The 24,980-nt window shown below is 38.8% G+C and overlaps 1 protein-coding gene and 1 non-coding gene across 3 annotated transcripts in view; both read left to right on the forward strand.

Moving 5' to 3' along the window:
* Positions 1 to 24,980, forward strand: part of LOC126471138 (delta(14)-sterol reductase LBR-like) — a 765,587-nt gene that overhangs the window by 668,506 nt on the left and 72,101 nt on the right. For both annotated transcript variants that reach the window (XM_050099231.1, XM_050099232.1), the window contains 3 exons: positions 4,512 to 4,586; positions 6,031 to 6,105; positions 15,612 to 15,683. In XM_050099231.1, coding sequence (XP_049955188.1) covers positions 4,512 to 4,586; positions 6,031 to 6,105; positions 15,612 to 15,683 — 222 coding nt within the window. The remainder of the gene's footprint in view (positions 1 to 4,511; positions 4,587 to 6,030; positions 6,106 to 15,611; positions 15,684 to 24,980) is intronic.
* Positions 23,821 to 23,895, forward strand: Trnaa-cgc (transfer RNA alanine (anticodon CGC)). The gene has a single exon. It is a non-coding gene; the product is annotated as a tRNA-Ala (tRNA).

A 24,980-nucleotide genomic window follows, 5' to 3' on the forward strand; every position in this document is an offset into this window, starting at 1 on the left:
TTCCAGAAATTTAAACAGGACAGCCTCACCGTAAGTCCACAAGGCAAAGAGGCCATCAATGTATCTAAACCAAACCAGGGACTGAAGGCTTTCAGATCCCAGTAAAGCCTACTTCAAGCAACCCACGAGAAGGTTAGCATAAGAAGGAGCCACCTGTTTACCACGGCTGTACCCCCTGATCTGTTTGTATGTCTGCACATCAGAGGTGAAGTAGTTGTTGGTAAGTATAAAGTTGGTTAAAGTGAGCAGGAAGGATGTCATAGGTTTGGAATCAGATTGGCGCTGACTGAGGAAACGTTAAGCTGCAGACAGACCATTTATGTGGAGGCTGTTGGTAAAGAGGGATGTGGCATCAGTGGTGACAAGCAACTGTTCAAGGCAGGGTTCTATGTCAGGTTGGAATGTTTTGGGATTGGGTTGCAAAGATTTATTTCCAGTTCACATTACGTGTGAAGGAAAGAAGGACCTTCACCAAAATGCGGGTTTAGGGCTGAAAGTGAGAGACCCTGTGATAATATAGATAATTCAGGAGGGGAGAGTGTGTTAGACTAGAGGTTGGAAACACTGTATTGTTGTGACTGGTTCTTGTGCTCATGAGTTGTTATTGGTCTGGTGGGCAGTAGTGAAGGCTAAGGGATGTTGAGGAGGTTGGTCAAGTTCGGTTTGTACTAGAGGAGTGATGGTTGATGGGGTGGTTGTTTAAGGGAGCTGCAGAGGGACAGGAAGGGAAACACCACTGTTGAGGTAGTTTAGAAGGTGGGATAGCTTTTTGAGGCAAAGTCCAGCATGTTGTTACAGTTTGAAGTTGACTTAGGAGATACCATCCAAGGCAACATGAGGGGCAGATAACTGCAGGATTTTGTAGGAGGAGAGAAATAGGGTGGAGGGGAAATTGGCATATTAGGCGTACAGGTCACAGTAAGTGCAAGAGGTGGCTATATTTGAAACTGTAAAAAAGCCTGATGTAGAATAAGATTACATCCAGAAACAGGGACTCTGTGTCAGGCCCTAGGAAGTAACTCCAATGGATGAGCTGGTTTCAAGATACAGAATGTGGGACCATAGTTTTGATAGTGCAAAAGCATGTTTTCTCAACGAATGGATGTAATACATGATGGCATACATATGGCAAGAGAGGACAGTTCGGAGTTTCACAAATGGTGGGAGTGGCAAAAAAGTGAAGCAGAGTGTGGAAAAGGATAGGAAAATGGAAGAATAGCAAGGAAAAAATCCAGAAAAATCAGATAAATTTGTACGAACTCGAATTTCTCACCAGCAAAATGGGCTATATGATATGAAGAAAGAAAAAGTCGATAAGAAAAGTTGTCAAAAGAGAGAACATTTTAAAAACTGTGCAATCAAAAGAGAAAGTCATGGGAGAAAATGTAAACTACTTTGCTTGACAAATAAGGTAATCTAGGAGATAGAAGTAAAAGTTGATCAGAGTAGTTTGGCACAAATCAAACACACAAATGTGAAAGAATTACCTATAAACAAGGTAAGTGGAGGGCAGAAAAGAAAATAGCTGTCAAATTTGCAAATAAATCGGCAAAAGATGATCGTGAGAAGGCCCTGCAGTGTAGTGAATCCTAAACAAATTATTGTAGGCAACTTCGTAAAAACGTGTCTACGAGCACAGGTATTAGTACTCCTAACCCTGTGACCTTCCCCGTTGCGAGACTTTGCCTATGCACCCCACTACCACCACCTTTACCAGCCCTGTAACTGGTAAAACATGTACTATTAAAGGGAGAGCCACCTGTGAAATGACACGCATCATATACCAGTGTTAATGTGAACACTGGTCGGCCTCTTATATCGGTGTGACTAGCACCATGTTATCAGTAAGGGGGAACGGACATATGTATACTGGCAACACACAACATCCTCTTGCACAGCATGCTCTACAACATGGCAGTCTTTACCTCAGTGCCTGTTTCACTACACACACCATCTGGATTCTTTCCCCAGACACCAGTTTCTCACAACTCTGCAGGTGGGAACTACATGTCCTTGGTTCTCGCCACCTACCTTACCTTCATTTACATTAATTTCTTCTGTCTCAGTATTTCTTCACAATAACTACTCCATTCTTCACTCCGTTTTACTTTTCTACGTCTTTCATTTTCTGACCTGTCTATTTTTCGCCATGCCCCTCCCACCTCTGTTGCATACAATGCACTTAGCTTTTCACTCTTATTAACTTGTGCACAATGTTTTAGCAATAGAGTCTGTCTTGCATATTATGCTGTGTCCCACCTTTAAGCTCTCAGGTTTTCAAATCTTGTCTGGTGCAGTCTCCAACTATCGGTTTCTCCTTCTCATACTAACTGGTAAGACTTCCCTGATCTGGGGTTCTGGGTGACTTTTCCGAACTCTACCCCTTTCATTAACCTATCGAGATCCTTTCCCTTTCTGTTGGAAGAAGGAGCCACTGGCTCCAAAAGCTTGTGGAAGTAAAACCTTTTTTTTTTTTAAAGTGCGTGTTCTCCTGCCACTGCTTGATGAGTAGATTTTTTATTTAGCCACTTACATTATACTGTCACAAATTGATTATTTTCGTTGTTAAACTCAATGAAAAGTTAAGGCAGAACTAGAAAATATTTTTAATAATCATTTTGAAGCGTTGTAGAGAAAATAGGACCAAGCTGATCATTAGAAATGTCAAGGTTGTGTATGAAAGAGGCGATACCTATCAATTTGATAAAACTGAAATTCAACCCACCTTTCCTACTGAAATTAGGAAAATAATAAATTCACTCAAAAGGTAAAGCTTGTATGGAATTCATATCATTTCCAAGACAGTACTAAAAGATTGTTCCCAACCGGTACATAGGATTCTCAGCCACTCGTGTAGTAGCTCACTGAAGCAGGGCATTTTTCCAGGTAGACTGGAATATGCTATTGTTAAACCATTGCATAGAAAAGGGGATAGGTCTGATGCTAACAATTACTGCCCAATCTCACTTCTGACAGCTTTATCCAACATTCTTGAAAGAGTGATGTATTCAAAAGTAGGTTCTTATATTTGTAAAAATGAAGTACTTACAGAATATCAGTTTGGTTTTCAGACTGGCTTTTCAACAGAAAATGGTATATGTGCTTTCGCTGATCAAATATTAAATGCTCTGAATAAAAGAACATCACTCATTGGGATTTTTAGTGACCTCCCAAAGGATTTTGCTGTGTGAATCATGAAATTATTCTAGATAAGCTTAAGTATTGTGCTATGAGAGGACAGTGCACAAATGGTTTAATTCATATTTAACTGGAAGAATGCAGAAGGTTGAAATTAACAGTACAGATAGGCTGCAGAAATCAGCAGAGTCCTCTAACTGGGGAGGTATCAAGAATGGTGTCCCACAGTGTTCAGACTTGGGTGCCTTACTGTTCTTAATATATGTTAATGACTTGTCACTCTTATGTTCACGAGGATGCAAAGCTACTGCTATTTGCTGATAATACAAGTATAGTAATCAAACCCAAGAAACAAAAATTAGCTGAAGAAATTGTAAATAATGTCTTTTAGAAAATCATTAAGTGGTTGTTCTTTGCAAATGGACTCTCACTAAAATTTGAAAAAATGCAGTATATACCGTTGTATACAGTAAATGGCATAACACCTTGATAACTATAGACTTTGAACAGAAGTCTGTTGCCAAGACAAAATATTCAAAATTTCTGGGTGATGTGAAATTGAATTGGAAGAATCACTTTGATGATCTGCTGAAACATATAATTTTGGTGATAAATGTATCAGTAAATTAGCCTACTATGCCTATTTTCATTCACTGCTTTCATATGGCATCATATTTTGGGGTAGTTCATCATTAAAAGAAAAAATAACCATTGCACAAATGCATGTAAGCAGAATAATAGCTGGAGCCCATCCAAGATCACCTTGCAGGGATCTATTTAAGGAACTTGGGATATTCACAGTGCCTTCACAATACATATATTCACTTATGAAATTTGTTATTAATAACCCATCCCAATTCAAATTTACCAAATAGCATTAAAAGTCTGACAGATAGCCAATCAACATGTAAAAACCAATTAAAACAATTTCTGAATAACAACTCCTCCATCTCAGTAGATGAGTTTTTAGATAAGAAGTGTGACCAAGGTGTGGATTTCTATCGTCAATGAAGTGAATGATTGATACAAAATTCCAACCATTGTTTACAGAAACTTGGTACCCGTGTTGAAAAATAATGCCATGGATCTGTGTGTCATTTTGGAGTGTAGTGCAGCATTAAATAAAAATTGGTCTACTTTAATGATACATAACTTACTTTTAGAAGTCCTTGTACGTTCCTCCAGCAGTAATGAAAATAAAATAAGGTTCATCATATCCACTGAATGATCTAAAGTTATGTATTTAACAACATTCCTTTCTTTTTTGCCTCAGATTTTTAATTTTAAGTTCAGACACACCTTTGTGTGTGTTGTAATCCTTACTATAAAGTCTAGTATCAACAGTGCACTAACTATTTTCTGCAAATCCGTAGGATTAGCAGATCTCCACCCATCTGCAATTAGAGGATCAGACAATTTGCTGAATGAGAGAGGGAAAGTGACACCTGGTAAGTTGTATACTTATATTGTATACTTAAAGTTACCTGGTGAACTGTAATAGTTACAGTACAAGTAGACAAGGCTCAATACATTTCGTACCTTTAAATTTTGCTATCATCTTCAATATCTAATCTAAAATCTAATGGTTGTAGGGTTGCTTTACCTATACAATGTAAAATTGCCTTCATAGAATACAAACAGATTCCTGCAAACCAGGAAAACAGTTGCTCATTCAGTTCTGTACCACATTTTATGTGAGACTTCATTGTGGTGACTACCTTACCACATTTTGTGTCGTCAAGTAATGCACTTGTAAGTGAAGATAAGGCTATTCAGCAGCTGTTTGAGATACTGAATGATTCAATAAAGGCAGACATTTTAGATACTGTTTCGTGGATGAAATATGTTTAAACTATGGTTTTCATGATTAATTTGGAGCTGATATGACAAAGGTAGAGTAAGGCATACTACCACCAATTGGACATAGTTAAACTGTAGTTCATTTACTGAGTCTCCTTTGATTTGTATTTGTGGAACATGCATTACAGAAAAATAACTATAACAAGGAAGCCTATGAAGATAATTCTAAGTACATAGGGATTTCAAAAAGTCAGTTACACGTGTCATCCTATGCTAAGACCATTGTGGGGCAGGGGGGGGGGGGGGGGGTGCATTGTCAGAAGAGAGTACATATTACAGGTTTCCTGCAGGCACAGCTCTGCTGTTGTGTGGATAACAGGTACATCACTGTGTGGGAATGAAATAGCGTGAAAACTGGAAACATAATCCAAAGTTTAAATACCTATGACAGTAAAATTCTTGTGGGTGAAATATCTAAATTGCACACAGATTCACTGTGAAAGTTGGGCGATATATGGACCAAATACAGCAGTCTCTCCGGCCGTAATGAAATTGTGCCGACAATTGACAAAGGCTGCGCAGATGAGAGTGATGCTAATTGAGATGTCCAGATGTTGCACCTTGCAATTTCCATCTTGTTGGCAAGCTAAAAGAAAACCTGGGTGGTTTTTCCAATGAGGAGGGCATTCACACAACAGTTCACAAATGGTTCTGTGACCAAGGTGTGGATTTCTATTGTCAAGGAATTGAATGATTGATACAAAATTCCGACCATTGTTTACAGGAACTTGGTGACATTATTGAGAAATAATGTCATGGTTCTGTGTTTCACTTTGGAGTGTAGTGCAGCATTCAATAAAAATTGGTGTATTATAATAATGTATAACTTACTTTTTGAAGTCCTTCTATGTTCCTCCAACAGTAATGAAAGTAAAATAAGGCTCATCATTTAAAATTACATCTTAACAACATGACTTTCTTTTTTGTCTCAGATTTTCAATTTAGGTTCAGACACATGTTTGTTTGTGTTCTAATCCTTCCTGTATAGTCTGGTATCAACAGTGCTCTAAATATTTTTTTACAAATCCACAGGATCAGCAGATCTCCGCCCATCTGCAATTAGAGGATCAGGCAGTTTGCTGAAAGAGAGAGGGAAAGTGACAGCTGGTAAGTTGTATACTTCAAGTTACCTGATGAACTGTATACAGTGCAAGTACACAAGGCTCAAATACACCTTGCACCTTTAAATTTTGCTATCATCTTGCAATATCTAGATCAAAAATGTTATGAGTGTAGGGTTGTTTTCCCTTTACAATGTAAAATTTCCATCGTAGAATAAAAACAAATTCCTACAAACCAGGTTAACAGTTGCTCATTCTGTTCTGTACTATATCGTATGTGAGAGTTCATTGTGGTGACTATGTTACCACATTTTGTGTCATTAGGTAATGCACAGATCTCCTTATAGTGATCACTCCGAAGTGTTGAATAAAGTAAAACCACAGATTATCCCATTCCTTCACTGGACTAATCAACAGTTCTTTAAGACAGTTAATGATTCAATGATAACAGACATTGTAGGTACCTTTGACAGTTTGTGTTGTCCTTCAGTGTTTTTGTGCCTGATATCACCACCAGACACTTGGACATGTTATATTTGGAGACTTGAATGTTTCACATAAATAATAATTCAGAAAATAATCCCCTTGACATAACATGAAATCGGTGGTTGTTACAGAATGTTGCGAATCTTGACATTTCCCCCAGTTTTGTGTAACAATGTAAATCTGGGGACATTCATTTACTGGTATTGGTAGCTGATATTGTGTAATGATGTAACTGGTCTCAGTTTATTTTTTGTTAGTTTTTTATGAATTACCTCAAGGATGTGGTTTTGTGTATCATTTTTAAAATAACCATCAACTTTCTGCATAAAGAACTCATGTCCTAGATGTGACTTCAAATGAAGATAACCTTTCTCCAATTTTTAGGTTCATTTTCATAGCAAATTGTACCAAAACTTCTACTTTCATGTAGAAATCGTTAATATTAGAACTGCTGATGGACCATTTTTGTCCCACTAAATAAATTAAGCACTGCCAATTACCATACATTGTAGATAGCCTTATTTGTGTCTGCTGCTACAATGTGGATATGAAACTGTAAGTGCAGCATGTAAATGTTCTTCAGGAGAATTCTGATTGTCCTCCATACATGTAAAGTTGTTATTAGTGATTTTCTCTTCTGTGGTTGGATTTCGTTTATTCATGAACTTACTCTCAAACACATTCAAAAATGCACAGAAACAGAGGCATGTAATATGTTGAGAAATGATGAGTGGTCATTACCACTAGGAGAGTTGATGCAGTCCTTATCTTGCATGTGCCACTGAATCCAAAGGAATAGAATTGGAACTGGCTGATCAGAGAATCAGGTAATATTATTTTACAAATCTGTAATGTCACGTAATCACTTCGGTGAAATCATGAGGTTCCTCAGATCTGATTTGAGCCCAACGCAGTTGGAGTGACTAAAAAGTGCCAGTTTTTGCTTCCTCTCAGCTGTATAGTAGGATTCATCATATATTTGTGGTGATGATCAGTTGTTCTTGTTCAGGTACAGATTTTGATTCACTCGGTTTGTGGGTTTAAAACTTGACAAGAATGAGCAAAAATACTGGATGGCTCTCAATAAAGATTCCAAATATATGCTAAATGCTTTCCCATAATTTGGTAATGATGAAACTCGTTCTGGTGATGAACATCTTATTGAATTTAAAATGAAGAAACTTTTTGATCCAAACCTAAATAAAGAAAGGAATGTGACCACTACTTCACCTCAGTTTCACTAGCATGACATCTTAAAACAAAGTGATAAAACTTGCTTGGTGTAGTAAATGAAATTAAAGGCAAGTTCCTGAATGCATGAAGGAAGCTATGGAGGAGCTACACAATACTAACCTTCAAAAATGAAAATATGATCCTTGCATCCAGCTGTACACATTGGAACTGACACAAAGTCAAAGTGTGACACAGTGACATGTTACAGTGAAACTAAGTAAAGAGTAGATGCTGTTGACATGATGGCCTGCAAGTATTGAAAGATGGTGGAAGAAGTGGTGCCCTGTTAATACTTTTTATAGTGATTCAGCAGGCATCAATGCTTGGGTAATCTACAGAGCAGTAACAGATATCAAAACAAGAAGATGAGATTTCCTTCTGAAGGTCATGGAGAAACTTGCCAAAGGCTATGCATGAACTAGGACCAGTACTCTTAACGCTATTCACATTGAATCATCAGACATAAGTGAATGTCACAGCAACTACCAGGTATGAGAATCTTGCAAAGAAGGGAAAAGTGTTTAGAAATGTGCATTGAGTGCCAAACCAGTTTGCAAGAACTGAGTTGTTACAGTTTCCTATCCCTGCAGATCACAAAGCTCTATCTACAGGCAGACAACAGTGCCCTTTAGGTATCTAAAAGAACATATTTGCTTACACAAACTATCAAAATATCAATAATTGTACTGAAAACTTTTTGACTTGACTTTATTTCTATAAAAATACAAAATTCTGTCATGATATTGTGACAAATTTTCAAGTCTTTCCATATTTAAATTGAATTGGATAAAAATTAAGACAATATTCCTTTGTATTTTGCTGTATTAGAATTTTCTAACTAATACGAAAGTATCTATCATGACTGTATTTGATGTTTAGAATTAAAACAAAGTAACAGACAATTGGAGTGACCATTTCTTACAAAACAACTCATCTCCTAAAATACAAAGTTGAAGAACAAACTGCAGACAGATGAACTAGAGATGGGACTTGTCCCTGCATCGGTTTCAGGGGCTTCGAAAAATCTGACAGTTCCAGTGCTGATGCAGTCACTCAATTAACCTGCATATTTTCATAGTATGCTAGTATAAGTAGGAAAACCACCACATACGGTACTTTCATTTTACAAACGTGCAAATCAGCGTGTCACATGCTCAGTTTTCTTCTGTCAGCCATTTGCAGTATGTGATCTTGCAGGTGCCATTTTGGTTTACATGTTTGTGCAGCTATAGTGCAATATTTGATGGTTTTTGTATTTATGCTTGCTCATTATGACAATATGCTGTTTAATTTATGCACCAGATTGAAAGTCTGTCAAAAACGCATCATTTTTTATGTTTTGCCGTGCAAAAATCAGGAAATGTTACATCAGCAGATATAACAGTACCTCTATTCCAAGTTAAGCATTGGATAATAGCTTCATTATTATTAGAAAATAAAGATTTAGTGATGATATGGGAAGCTTATGGAAAACATGAAAAATATTTCAGGCTCAGGTGGAGGAAGCACTGAAAAAAACTCTGTGTTGCATCTTCAAACTAGGCTGCAGCTGTTAAGGGGCTCCAGAAAGGCTCAAAATCATGAAAAGTTCAATTTTTACTTTTTTGCGTTTTCTGAACCTGCAGACTATTACCTTTTAATAGATATATAATTTATTCAATTCTGAAGACTACAACTATTTTTAAATTTTTTTTGAAATGTGTTCTACATGGGCGTGACCCACTGTGGCGCTGTTAAACTGCTGTCAAATGGTGTTATTATTAACGTCCGTGTTCATCAGGTACATTTTAGTGATGTGAGATAAAGTATGTGTTGTGGCTAACCTGTGATGGTTCAATATATATCGCTGGTGTGATTGTCGATTGTTTCATGTTTATTTACTCTGTCGTTATCTCGAAAATATTCGTAATTAATTCTGTTTCTTGAGTCTCTGTTTTGTTGAAGTATAATAATGAGTAAAAGTAAAGTTATTAGAAATCCTCTGAAGGCTTTTAAGAAAAGGAGAAATGTTGGAAAGCCAAAGGTATGTGTTATTACTGTAAACAATAAAGACGATAATCAAGTGAGTGAACCTAACCTCTCAAGTACACCTGCCCATAGCAGTCAAAGTGGGAAAGAAAATACTTCACAGAAGAAGCTTGGTTCAATGAGTGAAAACTATGAATGTTTTATGGGCGAATCGGATGTGAATGAAATATTTGATATGTCAGTTCTCAAAGGAATTTTTTCAAACTGTGTCAGATGTATTCATTGTAGTGGAGTTGGTCTGGAACTCTCCATAATAAAGCACGTAGGACTTGCTAGTGAAATACAACTGAAATGTGATAAGTGTTCATACACGACCACCTTTTGGAACAGTGTTGCAGTAACTGCAACTGAAGAAAATGGTAGCAAAATCTACGAACACAACAACGAGCGATGCTTGCTTTAGACAAGGAACGCCTTCGGGCTGCAGACAGGGCTGTAAAGAGCCTAGAAATACAAGCAAGAGTAAACAGGAGGAGGAACAAGAGGAAGCTGGAGGAGGAGTTTGCAGAGGATGAAGATAATCCATCCTATGGACCTGGAATGCACTAAAAAGTTAATCCAATCTTTGTCGCTCGATTCCCAAAGCTTTTATTTTCTCATACTAATTACATGTTTTCTAAGGATCTTCCAAACATATTTGTTTCAAACTTTCAGTAAATGTTACACAGTACCTTCTGCATAATTTAACACACTGTATATTTTTGAATATATAAATAAAAAATTGCAAAAAAATGTTGTGAATTTTCATTACAATTGAAAAAAATCATCTTTAATAACTGAACTAAAATTTTGTAAAATCCCTGTGTTAAGTTGTAGCCCATATTCCAATAAATAATCTGTAAAAAGTTCAACTTCCTACCTCAAATACTTTGTGAGGAAAGATGTAATTTATAAGCGTTATTTTAACATTGCAAGTATAGGGTGTTCCGGAGCCCCTTAAAGCCACAAATTCATGCATGTCTGTTCACAGTCCAAGGTTCCTCTTCCAACACTGAGATGATAGCGATGAACTCTATTAGTGGTGATATGGCAAAGAGTTTGTGAAGTATACTTTCAGTGGCAGGTTTCAGCAGTGTAAATATTTTGAAGAGCTACAGATCTGTGCAGACTTTAGCCATAAACCAACTGCCTATGTTATCAGGAAATGTAGACATTGTACATTAGATTATTGGTAGACAGATATAGTTACTTTTTTAACATCACTAGGGACATTGTTGAATTTCTGTTCATGTGCTGAAAGACAGTTTGTCTTCCATTTTCAAATGTAGATTGGAGTGGTTGTTTTCATACTGCCATGGAGTTTGATGTATTAGTGGACTAATGTCTCGGACGAGAACTTTGAAGTTACAACAACGTTGTTGTCTGAAAACCTTTAAACCTTTCAACACTGTACAGTTGCAGAGTTACTTCTGTAATTGATTACATTTAATAGGTTGAACATGAATCTTTCTTTTTCTCAATATGCAAATTTGATGTCAATAAGTATAATTTATAAGTATATTTTCATTTTCAATGTAACAGTGGAAAAACATGAAATAAGACAGAAATAATGAACTTGACCATAAAATAAAACAATGTTTTCCTGTCTGTAGTTCATCCGACAGATATGGCAGTTATAAAATCGCCAATAAGGAATGCATGTTAGGGTTGTTTTTTGACCCACTTTTTGGGTCATTTACATCAAATTGCCCCTCACATTTACTGTTGAGGATAAAATCACCAAAGAGGCAAGGACAAATACAATCCTTGCTCAAATAGAGTAGTGGTGTAGAGACAATAAATTGTCCATAGCAGTTAACAAAACAATGTACATGCTGATGGAGGTAAACTTTCCACGAATTGGAACCTCCTTCATAGTGTCACAAGATAATTCTATGTATGCATGTGGAATACATATAACTAGTGGTATACCTAGACAAAAATTAATCTTGCAACAGCATTTCACAAATGCAGCACTAAAAGCAGCTTAAGTGCTGCATAAGTTAGTAACAGAAACTGTCCCTGCATAAGTTAGAACAGAAACTGTCCCTACAGACTGCCGCTGCTGATCGGAACCTACCATAATGCTATATTTATGGCCATCACCAACTGTGCAGTTTGTGTCTAGATGCACCACCTTTGCTAAGCTCAAAAGTGGGAATATCTTGTTCAGAGTATAAAGGGGTTTACTGATAAGGCTTACTGGAGTACCTGTAACTACTGGTGCTTGTGATTTTAAATATATTCTCAATAGATATTGCTGCCAAGTAGGTTGCTGGCTAATTTTGGGTCAAGAAATATGAGCTGGAAAGTGTGAAGTCTTGATGTGGCCATGAAGGTTGAATGAGATGGAAACAGGACTGGGCGCATTGTAGCAAGTAATGATGTGGATAATATTTTTGTGCATGTGGAGGGGGAGAGAGAGAGAGAGAGAGAGAGAGAGAGAGAGAGAGAATGTAGCACCCATTAAATTAAATTACTTGATATTGAACAGCATGCTGTTCAGCTGATATCTAGGGAGTATTTAGCTACTGTTTGGTTGTGGCCCATCTTCCTAGTGAATGGTTGCTTTGTGGTCACATAAACAGAGAACACTTAATTTTATAGATGACATGGGTGCTTTCCAAGGCACCGTTGCTTCTGAGTGGGTAGAAAATGTCACTGATAGATGTGCGGTAGAAAATGGCAGATAGCAATATGAGACCAATCCATTTTTTTTATAAGTACGTAGACCTGTTTATTTCTACAATGGTTTACATCAGTTTATATCTTGAACATTTAGCTATTTTTCGACATAATCACCATTTCTGTCGATGCATTTTTGTAGACGCTGAGGTAGTTTTCTTATACCCATGTCATACCAGCTCGCCACCATGCTGTTCAGAAAGTTATGAACCTCTTCTTTCACCTTGTCGTAGGAGCTGAATTGCTTTCCAGCCAAATGTTCTTTTAACCTAGGGAATAGGTGATAGTCACTGGGTGCCAAGTCAGGACTATAGGGTGGGTGGGTGGGTGGGTGGGTGATTATATTCCACTGAAACTATTGTAGGAGAGCAACGGTTTGCCGAGCGATGTGTGGGTGAGTGTGAATGTGTATGCCCTGGCTCAAAATTCATCTTCTCTGGTTCTGAATTGCCCGTTTGAGTTTTTTCAGAGTCTCACAGTACTGGTCAACGTTAATTGTGGTCCCAGCGATTCAGTTATTATCCTTCTTTTCACAACTACCTCCACCCATACATATTCTGTCAGACAATCTTTATTAGTTTAGTCCCACAAAACTAAGCCAACCTTACTGAAGAGTCCATAAGCTACCTGTCCACAGTTAAATATTTTTTCTGTGGAATTCCTAATTGCTACATCCCAACTTGAAAATTGAAACCTGTGCCACACAGACTCACAGTCACAACCTGTCAGCCTCATATATTCATTGTGTGATACCATTGCTTCACCATTACCTCGATAAAATTTTGCAGCCAGCTTCTCATGACTATTATGCTGTGCCCAGGTGACCACCTCTGCCCACCAAACGCACTGAACCTAGCTTCCCCACACATCAGAACTCAAACAGACCTGTGACATTGTCATGAACCTTTCTTCAAAAGGCATCAGTGCTACAGCAGTTTTCCCTCTCTGGACTGAATCATGTTACACTTGTCAAAGACCATTCTCTTTTACTTAATGTCAACTTTTTTGCCATTACCAATGACAGTGGTATCACTGCTGCCTCACTGAGCTTATTCTTCCATACAGTGTTGATTCTTACACGCTCCAACATGAGCTTCTCCAGATAACCTTAAAGGGATTCTTAACCTGCAGTATTGCCTCACTTTCCATCCCTAAATTGCTGCTGAGTTGGAACAGCCTCACAACTATGAAACAACATAAATATTGTTGACCTTCCCTACCAGAATACATAACAGCATGAGTCATGTACTTAAAATACTGGTCTTATGTACTAAACCCTGTACAGTATATTAAATGGCTATGATTTTGGATATATAATCAGTATCATGGAAATTGTCGTAAATCAGCCAATTAAGTTTGAAGTGTAAGTAGGGCTTGTATTTCACTGTGGTTGCACTTGGAGGAGGAGATGATACAGGAAACTATCTGACAAGAGTCTGCCATATTCAGAGGGTCTGAACTGTACATCAACTTGTAGAGAAAGTTATGATGGTGACACAAACATGGAAAAGTGCTATACATTTAAATAGCTGTACTAGAAAATTAATTTACAAAAGTCACAAACTCTTTCCTCCAGGCTGCCAAGAAACACTAAATGCATCACTAGTGCACAGGTAACCATGTCTAATGTAAAGAGCATTGTGTTTTGTATATCAGTAATGTGACAACTATTTTTGTATTTCCCTGAAATGCACAGGTACCAAGATGGTTTAATATGGAAGAAGAGGATGGAACTACGCTTCCAGAAAAAAATAATAATATTAGTATACCTGGAAGAAGAATGTTGGTTTCAATTTGATGATGGCATATGCCACTTGCGGGATAGCAGACGTACCGATAATGGTTTCATCGTCGTCCACAACAGATAGTGTAATGGCATAGCAGCCAGAGTGCCATCTGTGTCTATCCCTTAATAGGGAGTGCTCACAGCCAGAAGGCTCAGGGTTGAGCAAACGTGTGAAGCTAGCAGGAAACTATGCCATGGAGGTGCACTCTTGCCTCCTACAGATCCAATTGAGCGAGTTTGAAAGGGCTCAAATTGTGGCCTTCTGAATGTCGGGGTGGTCCTCCCAGAGAATTACCACACAACTGTGACGTACTGCTTCAGTTGTGCGACAATGCTGGTATCTGTGGTCACATGAACATTTTCACACTTCGTGATGATGTTCTGGACGTCCATGCAGCACATACGCCCACCAGGATCATCGTATTTTAAGGCAGCATGTGAGTCCAGATAGCTCAACATGAACTGTTGCGAACCAGTTAGTAGCAGTGGGACTATGGGCATGCACTCCTCTAGCATGTCTTCCATTCACACCACAGCATCGATGTGCACAGCTCGACTAGTGCTGTCAGAGGATCACTTGGAAGATAGAGTAGTGTAGAGTAGCGCACAGTGCACTTCAGTGATGAAAGCACATCCTGCCTTCAAGTGAGTGGTGGTTGTTTGTACATACAATGTAGACCTGGTGAGCACTGTCTCGTAGAATGCATTCGCACAAGATGCACTAGGCCTTATGGTCTGAGGTACAATAAGGTGCAATGTCGTTCACCTTTGGTGTTTCTAGGGGGCATACTAACCAGCTATTGGTACTTGCTGAATGTTGTTAGACTTGTTCTTTTGCTATTCTTGCAACGGGAATGTGATGTGTTGTTCCAATAGAATAATGCTCGCCCACCCACACACTGCCCTTGAAACTCAACATGCTTTGCAAGACATGCAGCAGTTTCTCTGGCCAACACAATCTCCAGACTTGTCTCCAATCAAGCATTTGTGGCACCTGCATTGTCACCCATGGAGGCTACACAACATACTGATATGGGTGTTTCAGCATGGGTTGATACCTGACACCTCAGAACTGCCTGCACTGTTGCAACAGTAAATCTTGAGTCAATTGGAAACTTCTAAAAGAGTGTACTAATTTTTTTTTTCAGGCTGTGTAAATTGTAAATTGGGATGTAGTTCTCCATGTTACCTGTGTAAGTAGTTATTAAGAGGAAAAAATGAATAACTGAGGACTCAACTCTCTCTTTTAACATGTTCATGAAATTTATTTACCTGTAGTAAACAATGTATATAAATTAAACATCATTAGAATTTTAAAATTTCATATCTAAATTAACACATTACTAAAATTGCAGATTTGACAAGACACACAGCATCAAATGTGGACAGAGGTCTCCAAAGACAGCTGGTGAAGGAAGGTTCTGCTGGTGAGTAAATGTGATTAGTGCAGTCACTAAAATGAATATGCTTTGTACTCTTATTTGCTTTTTCTCTTTTTATTTGTATTCGTGTTTTACTCCAGTGTTTGGTTCTTCTTTTATCTAGTAGATAAAGTAGAGGTTTGCTTTGTCTTTGTTTAGACACACAGATTTAAACATTTGTGCTCTTTAAAATTTTATTATAAATCCACAGGTACTACAGGTGTCCATTCATCGCCATATACAAGATCAGTTAATGGGACAAAAGGGGGCAAAAGTTTGACGTGTAGTTGGTGGAATGAAATCGGTTTATCTGAAAAATTTGGTTTATGCAGAAGTGAAGGGAAGGGAATATGAACAAATGAGTATCTGTTTAGGGCACATTCTCTTGTAAACAGTACAAGAGTGTCAGCAAGCAGCATTCACTCATGACCAGCTTGTATTAGCAGAGGCTTGCTAATATTTCATCTGTTTTAAGTCTCTGGGCAAATCATCAAAGAAAGTTCTACTCCTAAGCACTCACTCTATTGCAAACAGCATAAAGTTTTCATCTCCACAGTCAGCTTTGTCTCTTTTACACATTTCTCATTGTTGTAACCTGCCTTTTACATGTTTTTCTAAAGATGGAATTGATGAAAAGTGGTGTTAGAGTGGTGGTTGCTGCTGCTGCTGCTGTTGTTGTTGTTAATCAAAGAATATTAGGATCAGAGACATCAACAGCTAAAGGAGGGAGTGAGGCTGTAAAAAGAGAAACCAACAAACAAACTAATAAATGATGATAACTCTTTGCTTATCGTAGGTGGAAACAATCTAATGTAGACATACACCTTTTCTTCCTTATGCCATTTTGCTTACTCTGCCACTAACAGCAGACTTACTGTATGTAATACTTCGTTAGTTAATTACATGCTCCATGAATCATTTTGCATGATAGATCACAATGATGTGGAATCACATTTTACATTCACATCGCAAAGTAATATATGGTTACATTCTGAACATTTCTAACTCTCTCTCTCTCTCTCTCTCTCTCTCTCTCTCTCTCTCTCTCTCTGTGTGTGTGTGTGTGTGTGTGTGTGTGTGTGTGTGTGTGTGTGTGTGTGTGTGTGTGTGTGTGTGCTACAAAAAGATATACAGATGTGAGTTAGTAATTCCTACCCACCACCTCTTACACATAACGATAGTTATAGAAATTCTGCTATGAAATAGAAGGCGTTTCTACAGTATCGCAACAAGGAATATCCAGCTTCTTGTAGCCCTGTTACATAACCTTGTCCAAACGTGGTGAGTTGTTGATAATGGCATCTTTATCGCCTTAAAGGCATTTTTGACTGACATCAACTCGCCATATCCAATTGCGAAGGTAACTAACGCTCACTACCGTGACAGTGTGTATTTAAAGCAAACCTAATCTGCATCCTCATAGTGACACTGTCAGCGCCACTGTTATGTGACTACTACGAAATTTGAATAGGCATTGCCTTTCAAATGTAGAAACACACCTTCCAACTTTCGTTTGTGTCGCTCAACTCCTTGGTGTTGCAATATTTCTTTTCATCAGCATATGCGCCACACATCAGTTATGATAATATTATCTATATAATTGGAATCAAAATTTCAGGTGATGCCTGGACATCTAACAACTGTTTTTTGTGACCATTTTATAGCACAGTTATTCAGTGTATATCTCACATTTGTTTTATTCCTGCCAGACATTTTACCATTGTGTTCTTGTTTTTATGCTGTGACACATGCATTATATATAAAAATATAAGGTATTTCAATGATGATGACTTTGTTTATAAAAGTCTGGCCATGCCCAAAATCGTGGTACTTGAAAATGGCCAGGGGCCAAAATCATGATTGTACAGTAGAATAAACAATCTATACAGCCAAACAATGGAACTCTCATTAAAAATTAAAATAAAATAAAGTAGGCTGATTTAATGTCCATGAGCAAAGGAGCATGTTGAGTGGGAAACCGAGAGAGAGAGAGAGAGAGAGAGAGAGAGAGAGAGAGAGAGAGAGAGAGAGAGATTTCTGAATGGAATTAATCAACATTATTTATTATTTATGTTCCTGTTTTGATTTGAAACTGAAAATGGATATTTTTTTATGCTGGGTACAATTTATAGGTGGTGCATAGTAGCAAACGTATTAATGCTGTTCTTTGTTGTAATGCTTTTCAAGTCATCGTGATTGATTTATGGGCTTTGTGTGAGCTTATCACCCTTAAGCAGTTGTCTTATCTGTGTTGCACTAGGGATCAGTTGAAGAACTTAATACAGAAACAGGCCATGTCAAAAATATATTTCTTCAGGAAATTATGAAAACAATTTAAAACCTCAGATACTGTCCTGTTCTAAAATATATCTTTTAAAGTTTCTTCCTGAATATACTTGAAATGTTCTTTCACCATCTAAGTAACTTATATTGCAGGCTAATTACAATAATAATAATAATTGCGAGAGAGATAGATGGGGTGGTGGTGGTGGTGGTGGAGGGTGGCGGGGGGGGGGGGGGGAATCATTGACAGTCTGCTTGGTGTTTCATCTTAAGTCAAGTCAAATGGACTTCAAAATAAAATGGGGGACACAAAAAAAGAGAACTGACCATTGAAGATGCTTCATATTTTCATCACTAATTTCTCTTTTGGGAACTGTTTCGCTAGGTTGTCATTGCTTGATATGATGAAGTGGGGTAAGAACAGTCAAATAATAGTCTTATCTAATGTTTGACTCCACACTGTAAAGCTTAGGAAAAAGCTGTTTCGTTTGCTGGTTGTCACCTCACCCTTCCTTCCTATTAAGAAATGAAGAAGATTAATTTTACAGGCAAAAAGAAAAGATAAAATGAATTATGTTTACCTGGAATTATCTGAAACACATTTGGCTGAAGCACTTTTTCCTTCTTGATAAATGTGTCCCTTGGCTTTTTAATAGATTCTGATTTCTTTCTCGATATCTGCATATTTTTTACAAGTGAAGACTGTCTTCAGAATTCATTACCAGCTCACGTACAAAGATTTAACATAAGCAGCATCTCTCTTAATAAAATAAAATAATTACCAGGCACATATGAACACACACAAGCATGCCCACCGTCACCCTAACTGTGATGGTGGCATTAGACATGGCTGTTACAACAGTGCTTCTCGATTACAGGTCAATTAAAATATGAATAGTAATAACATAACTAATTATGTATTTGTTGAGTCCTATCCATTGTTCACATTTTCGATTTTCTGCTCTTTTTGTAGATTGCAGCAACAACATGTGAGTTTCAGAACTTTATTAGGATTCTGAAGTAGTTGCAGCTAATGTTAAAAATATCACAGTGTTTCTGAAGTTAATGTACAGTGACAAATACATTTGCTTGCCACACTTGCAATATTGAAATCACAATAACTCAGAGACTGGAATATTTTAAAAGAAGTTTGCCACAAGCCAAAGGAGAGGGGTGGAATAGTGCATGCTGTATTTTAAATTCTGTGCTGGATAAGGGTTGAATGGTTTAAGAACTGTTAGGTCATTACACCAGAAGGCAGTTGCTGCCATTCACTGTGAAGAAATTTTGCTTACTACTGGCACATTTAAGGGTGGCCTGACTGCCTCTTCTGTGTGTTTTAGTAATCCATTTTGGGATTTGTACAAGGCAGTTTAGAAGGGTACATGTTCTAAGCCAAGTCTGGAGTTAATCCCCATCTGACCTGATTTGGAGACTCACACATGTTTAAATTGACAACATTGTTAGAAGAATCCACTTCCAATGTAGTTTTTTGTATCTTGATTTTATAATACTGTAGATAAACATTGGAATTTTATTTTTGTGTATGCCGTTATGTCAAGACAGTCCTCCGTGGGACACTCATTTTCCATGCTCATTGTTATCAGTATTTATACAAGACCTTTAAGGTCCTGGGACTTTAGAGATGTGTTTGTAGGAAAAAGTTTCTCATCTTTTCTGATTCAACAAGTGACCTCAAAATGATTAACAGAGCCCAGATTTGTTTGCAAAAACAAATGACACAATTTGCACTGAAATTTGTAAAATATGCATAAATGATATGCAGATAAAAATCGTACAACTAACAAATATTGTCATCAGTCCTTCACAGTTAGATTATTTGTACTTAGTTACTGTAGAAAAGTATTGCACTGCTTTAATTTTTGCAACTCTGTATGTTTTGAAGGACAGTGCCTGCAATACCTAATTTTCTAGAGCAATGATTGTTGCAATGAATTATTCCTAGCCTTCAATTCCTTTATGATTTCTGGTAGCATTGAAAAGCAATTACGTATGTACTGCAGTTTATTTTCTGTATAACTTGAGTTGAAATGCTCTTGAGCAAGATATGGTCTCCAACCAGAAACCTGAGGAGGTAATGCTAATTTTGGAACAAATTCTGTGAAAATTGAAACTCCAACAGGTGCTTTACTGAAAATTTTCTTGACATAGGAAACTAGATGGTCAACTTGTGGATATTGTGGTCTCATCATTTCAGTTATATGATGAAGCTCTTAGGCTAAACAGGTCAAATGTATTAGTCTCACATAAAGAACTTTTAATGCAGGTCTTCAGGCTTTCCCAGCAAGGCATTGTCATCTTGGGAAATTGGGTTTTCTGCCGCCAGTTCACATCATACTTGCACGATATTTCGATCGCATAACTTGTGAAATTTTCATTGGGTATCCTCTGAGGCTGAATCTATTGTTGAACGGGTCCAGTATTTATGCGTTTGTGGGTGTTACGCGCTCCATCATTGATCTGCTCTGCACCAGGCGCTCTATCCGAGGTACCCGCCAGTCAGTAGCAACAATTGTACTATTTTCTAGCCATAGCTGTTCTGACTACTGTGGACATACATTTTGGCTGTTGTCAGTTCCTTCACATTCTGTCTGGTAAGTCTCCCCTGACTTGGGGTTCTGGGTACCTTTTCTGAATTCTGCCCCTTTTCCTAAACCTCACCAGTTCAATTACCTCATCCTTGTTCCTTCCCCTTCAACCCTTCTGCTAGAAGATGGGGCCCCTGGCTCCGTAACCTTGCATGTGTGATACCTTTTATATGTGTGTTCTCCTACCTCCACTTGGTGAGTGGATTTTCCCATTACATTGTATTTTCCAAAACTAATTGTTTTCATTGACATATAATCTCTTCACCTGATGTTGTATTCTGCCTCCAAGTTGTACAGGGTGCTGACTCATGTTCGAATTGCTGTTCTTTCTCAAAATGACCATTCTCAAGTACTTGATTTGCTGTTTGAAATACCTCTGTCTGTGCGCCCAGTGTTAGTTGTGCTGGGTTATTTCCCCCCGGAGTTCGGATGTTGTCTTTGTTGCCTCTTTAGGTGATCGAGTGCTGGAGTCCAGATGGAGCTAAGCTGATATCCCATGTCACGGTTGGTCAGATTTTGTGTGACCTTTATTTCGATGGATTCTTTAATAATGCTATCCCAGTGTTTGGGTGTCTGTGTCAGAATCTTGACATCATCGAGTGATTTACTTCCAAACAGTGTTCTGCTATAGCTGACTTGGAAGTCTGTTTGAGTCTGGTGTGTTATTGGTGCTCTTTACACCTGATGTCAACAGTCTTGGTGGTCTGACTGATATATGACGTACCACATTGACACGATATGTAGTAAAGGCCCGGTTTCTAAAAATGGTTCAAATGGCTCTGAGCACTATGGGACTTAACAGCTGTGGTCATCAGTCCCCTAGAACTTAGAACTACTTAAACCTAACTAACCTAAGGACATTACACACATCCATGCCCGAGGCAGGATTCGAACCTGCGACCGTAGCAGTCGCGCGGTTCCGGACTGCGCGCCTAGAACCGCGAGACCACCGCGGCCGGCGCCCGGTTTCTGTAAGCCCAGATCATCCATTACATGCTCTCACCCCAAGCCTTAATGTTGGTTGGTGAACAGAAAATGCTCGTGTTATATTTGAGAATAATTCTGCTGATTTCTGCAGATATTTGGTCTAACATATGGCAAAGAAAGCAATCTTCTTTGCTTTTTATTATAGTTCTACTGACCCCTTTGGCAGAGAAGCAGGCCGCAGTGCCTTCTGAATGTCTCTGGAAGAATCTCTGCTTCCAGAGAACACAAACTGCAGGTCTTCTTTCTCTGTTGTCAGATGGACTGGCTATGAAAGAATTTGTGCCTGATGAACCAGAGTCTTGAGTACACCTTTCTTCAGTGCCGGATGGTGGCAGCTATTGGCTCGGAGGTACAGATCAGTGTGAGTTGGGTTTCAGTAAATACTATAACCATTCAAGCAGACGGCGTGACAATGGGCAGCCCGCTCTTACTGGTGGTGGCAAACCTCTTTATGGAGAGACTTGAAGATGAGCCATTTGCACCGGCCTGGATCAACCGAAATGTTTCTTCACATATGTGGATGACACCCTTTTATTTGGTGCCAAGCCAAGAAAAAGATGCTTGTTTTCATGGAACACCTGAACTCATACCAACCTAACATAAAATTCACAGTGGAAATGGAGAAGGATGGGAAACTCCTAGTCTTAGATGTTCTAATCAAGAGGAAGGCAGATGGCACTTTCAATCATAATATTTACAGAAAACCACCTCACATGATCTGTACGTGCAAGTCAGTACCTGTCAAAACACCTTGAGTCAGTGTTCCACAGAAACGTACATTCTTCTACAGATATTCAAAAGGCTCTGTGCCTTGCTTCTCCACCAGGGATTGGTTGAAGTACAAGAAAAGCAAAGGAGGTTGCTTTTTTGCTGTATGTCGGATCAAATATAATGTCTAGAGTGTTTTCTGCCCACCAAGCAAGATTGAGGCTCGTCATTAGGAATGTAAAGGGTGATCTGGGCACACAGAAACCGTACATTTACCACATACTGTGTCAATGTGGCGTGTTATATATTGACCAAACCACCAGGACCATTGACACAGGGTGTAAGGAGCACCAACGACCCACCAGACTCAAAAGGCTTTCAAGTCATCTATAGTAAAACATTTTTTGGATCTAAATCGTTTGATGAATTACGGTGATCTCAAGATACAGACACAGATACCCAGATACTGTGATAGCGTTATTTAAGAATCCAACAAAATAAAGATCACAGAGAATCTGATCAACTGTGACGATGGGATATTAGGTTAGCTCCACCTGGACTCCGGCACTTGATCTCCCAAAAGACACAATGGAGGCAACATCCAAACTCTGGGGTAAGTAGCTTTCGAAATGGTGACAGAGCAAATAACCCAGCACAGCTAACACTAGGTGCACAGGCAGTGGTACTTCAGACCGCAAATGAAGTACCTGAGGATGATCGTTCCAAGAACGAGTGGCAATTTGAACACCAGCGGCCAGAAAATAATCAGACGACCGAGCAAATAACCCAGCACAGCTAACACTAGGTACACAGGCAGTGGTACTTCAGACAGCAAATGAAGTACCTGAGGATGGTCGTTCCAAGAACGAGTGGCAATTTGAACACCAGCGGCCAGAAAATAATCCGACAGCCAGCCCTAGGAGGCACCTGAAGCGCCCAGCTACAGCATATTTAAGAGGAAAGCTTAAATGATGTATTCAATGCCCAGTACAACTTGTAGGTGAAATAGAACATGAGATGACAAAATTATTAACTGACAAGTGCTAAAAAGTATGTGCACAGCAGTTGCAACAGCTATGGCTAGAAAATACTAAGGTTACTGGTACTGACTGGTACATATCTCGGACGGAGTGTGTGGCACAGCATGGATTGATGATGGAGCACCTAGCCCCACATAGGCATAAATACTAGACCAGTTTGAGATTGGATTCAACCTCAGCACCTGATGACGACTGGAAATTATGTGATCAAAATATTGTGCAAGTAAAACGTGAATTAGTAGCAGAAAAACAGTTGTCCATGTTGACAACTTTTAATGCATTTACTGCATGTTCAATGTACTGAGCAGTATATGTAAGAAATATCAGCACTGAGACCTGCTAATTAAGGAAGGCAGGATTGGGTTACGATTGTGGACAGGGCCCGGATCAATTACTATTGGTTTGCTTTGCAATTTTGCTCATTTATTTTAATAAATAATTTTTGAAAACAAGCCGATGAGGTCGCAGTCAGAATTTTAAAGCAAGTAACCACAATCACAGCTGAAGGCCTTTTAACGCCGACGGTGGTGCAGTGGTTAGCACACTGGACTCGCATTCGGGAGGACGACGGTTCAATCCCGTCTCCGGCCATCCTGATTTAGGTTTTCCGTGATTTCCCTAAATCATTTCAGGCAAATGCCGGGATGGTTCCTTTGAAAGGGCACGGCCGATTTCCTACCCAATCCTTCCCTAACCCGAGCTTGCGCTCCGTCTCTAATGACCTCGTTGTCGACGGGATGTTAAACACTAACCACCACCACCACCTTTTAATGCCAAAATGGCAATCATAAAAAAATTTAATAAATATACTGTCAAACGGCAAATAGCATCGCAAAAGTTGGGGGAAAAAAAAAAAAAAAGAGAAAGAGAGGAAACAGATCACCAAGCAGGTGAGACAAATGATGGTAACTTAATAATACAATAATAAAATAAAACACAAGGGCCAGTGACAGACGGTGCTCCAGGGATCGACCTCTGAGTAGGTCACACCCAAAATACTTTCACGAGGGAAGAGAAAGGCAGCCAAGAATTGCATTCAGATCACAAGATGGTAACTCGGACTAGTGGCAGTCTAACGAGAAACTAATGATAATCTTGGTGAGGCTACCTGACATCCAACAAAACGAATGCAAGATGTAAAATTACACCAAAGTCGGAACTGGCAGTCTGGGCTCTGCCCGCAGAATACTATGTTTAGAGCGCCCAGAACAAGAAGGAATGACTACCACTAAGGTAGAAGAACACCAACCAACTTACAATCAAGAAGCTGTTAAACTTACATGCCTCACCGGACAGCGGCAGCAAGGCGAGGAAATGTACACTGCCGTTACATACACGAACCCCCGATGCAGGTAACTGGGGCGTTAGCGGCCAGAGGACCGCAGGTTCAACTCAACAATGTAAGCAGCTGAAAATAGTAAATAGTAATTAGAAGGTTAGGAAGGCTAATCAGATCTGCCTTCCCCAAGTACTCCACTCGCTGCTTTTTGCCTCGGTGACACTATGAGCAGCAACACGAACCCAAGTCATTGGAGAATCGTTAAACGTCACAATGGTGGAGGTTTCTTTACGTGAATTGCAATGCACTCAAATTAAACATGCAGGATCCAGTTTCGACGAGGTTGTGCAGCCTTGTGACCACTGCCCTTCGATCCGGCAGTCCATACATGCCGCCA

This window comes from Schistocerca serialis, chromosome 3 (assembly GCF_023864345.2).
Source record: "Schistocerca serialis cubense isolate TAMUIC-IGC-003099 chromosome 3, iqSchSeri2.2, whole genome shotgun sequence".
Lineage (NCBI taxonomy): Eukaryota > Metazoa > Arthropoda > Insecta > Orthoptera > Acrididae > Schistocerca > Schistocerca serialis.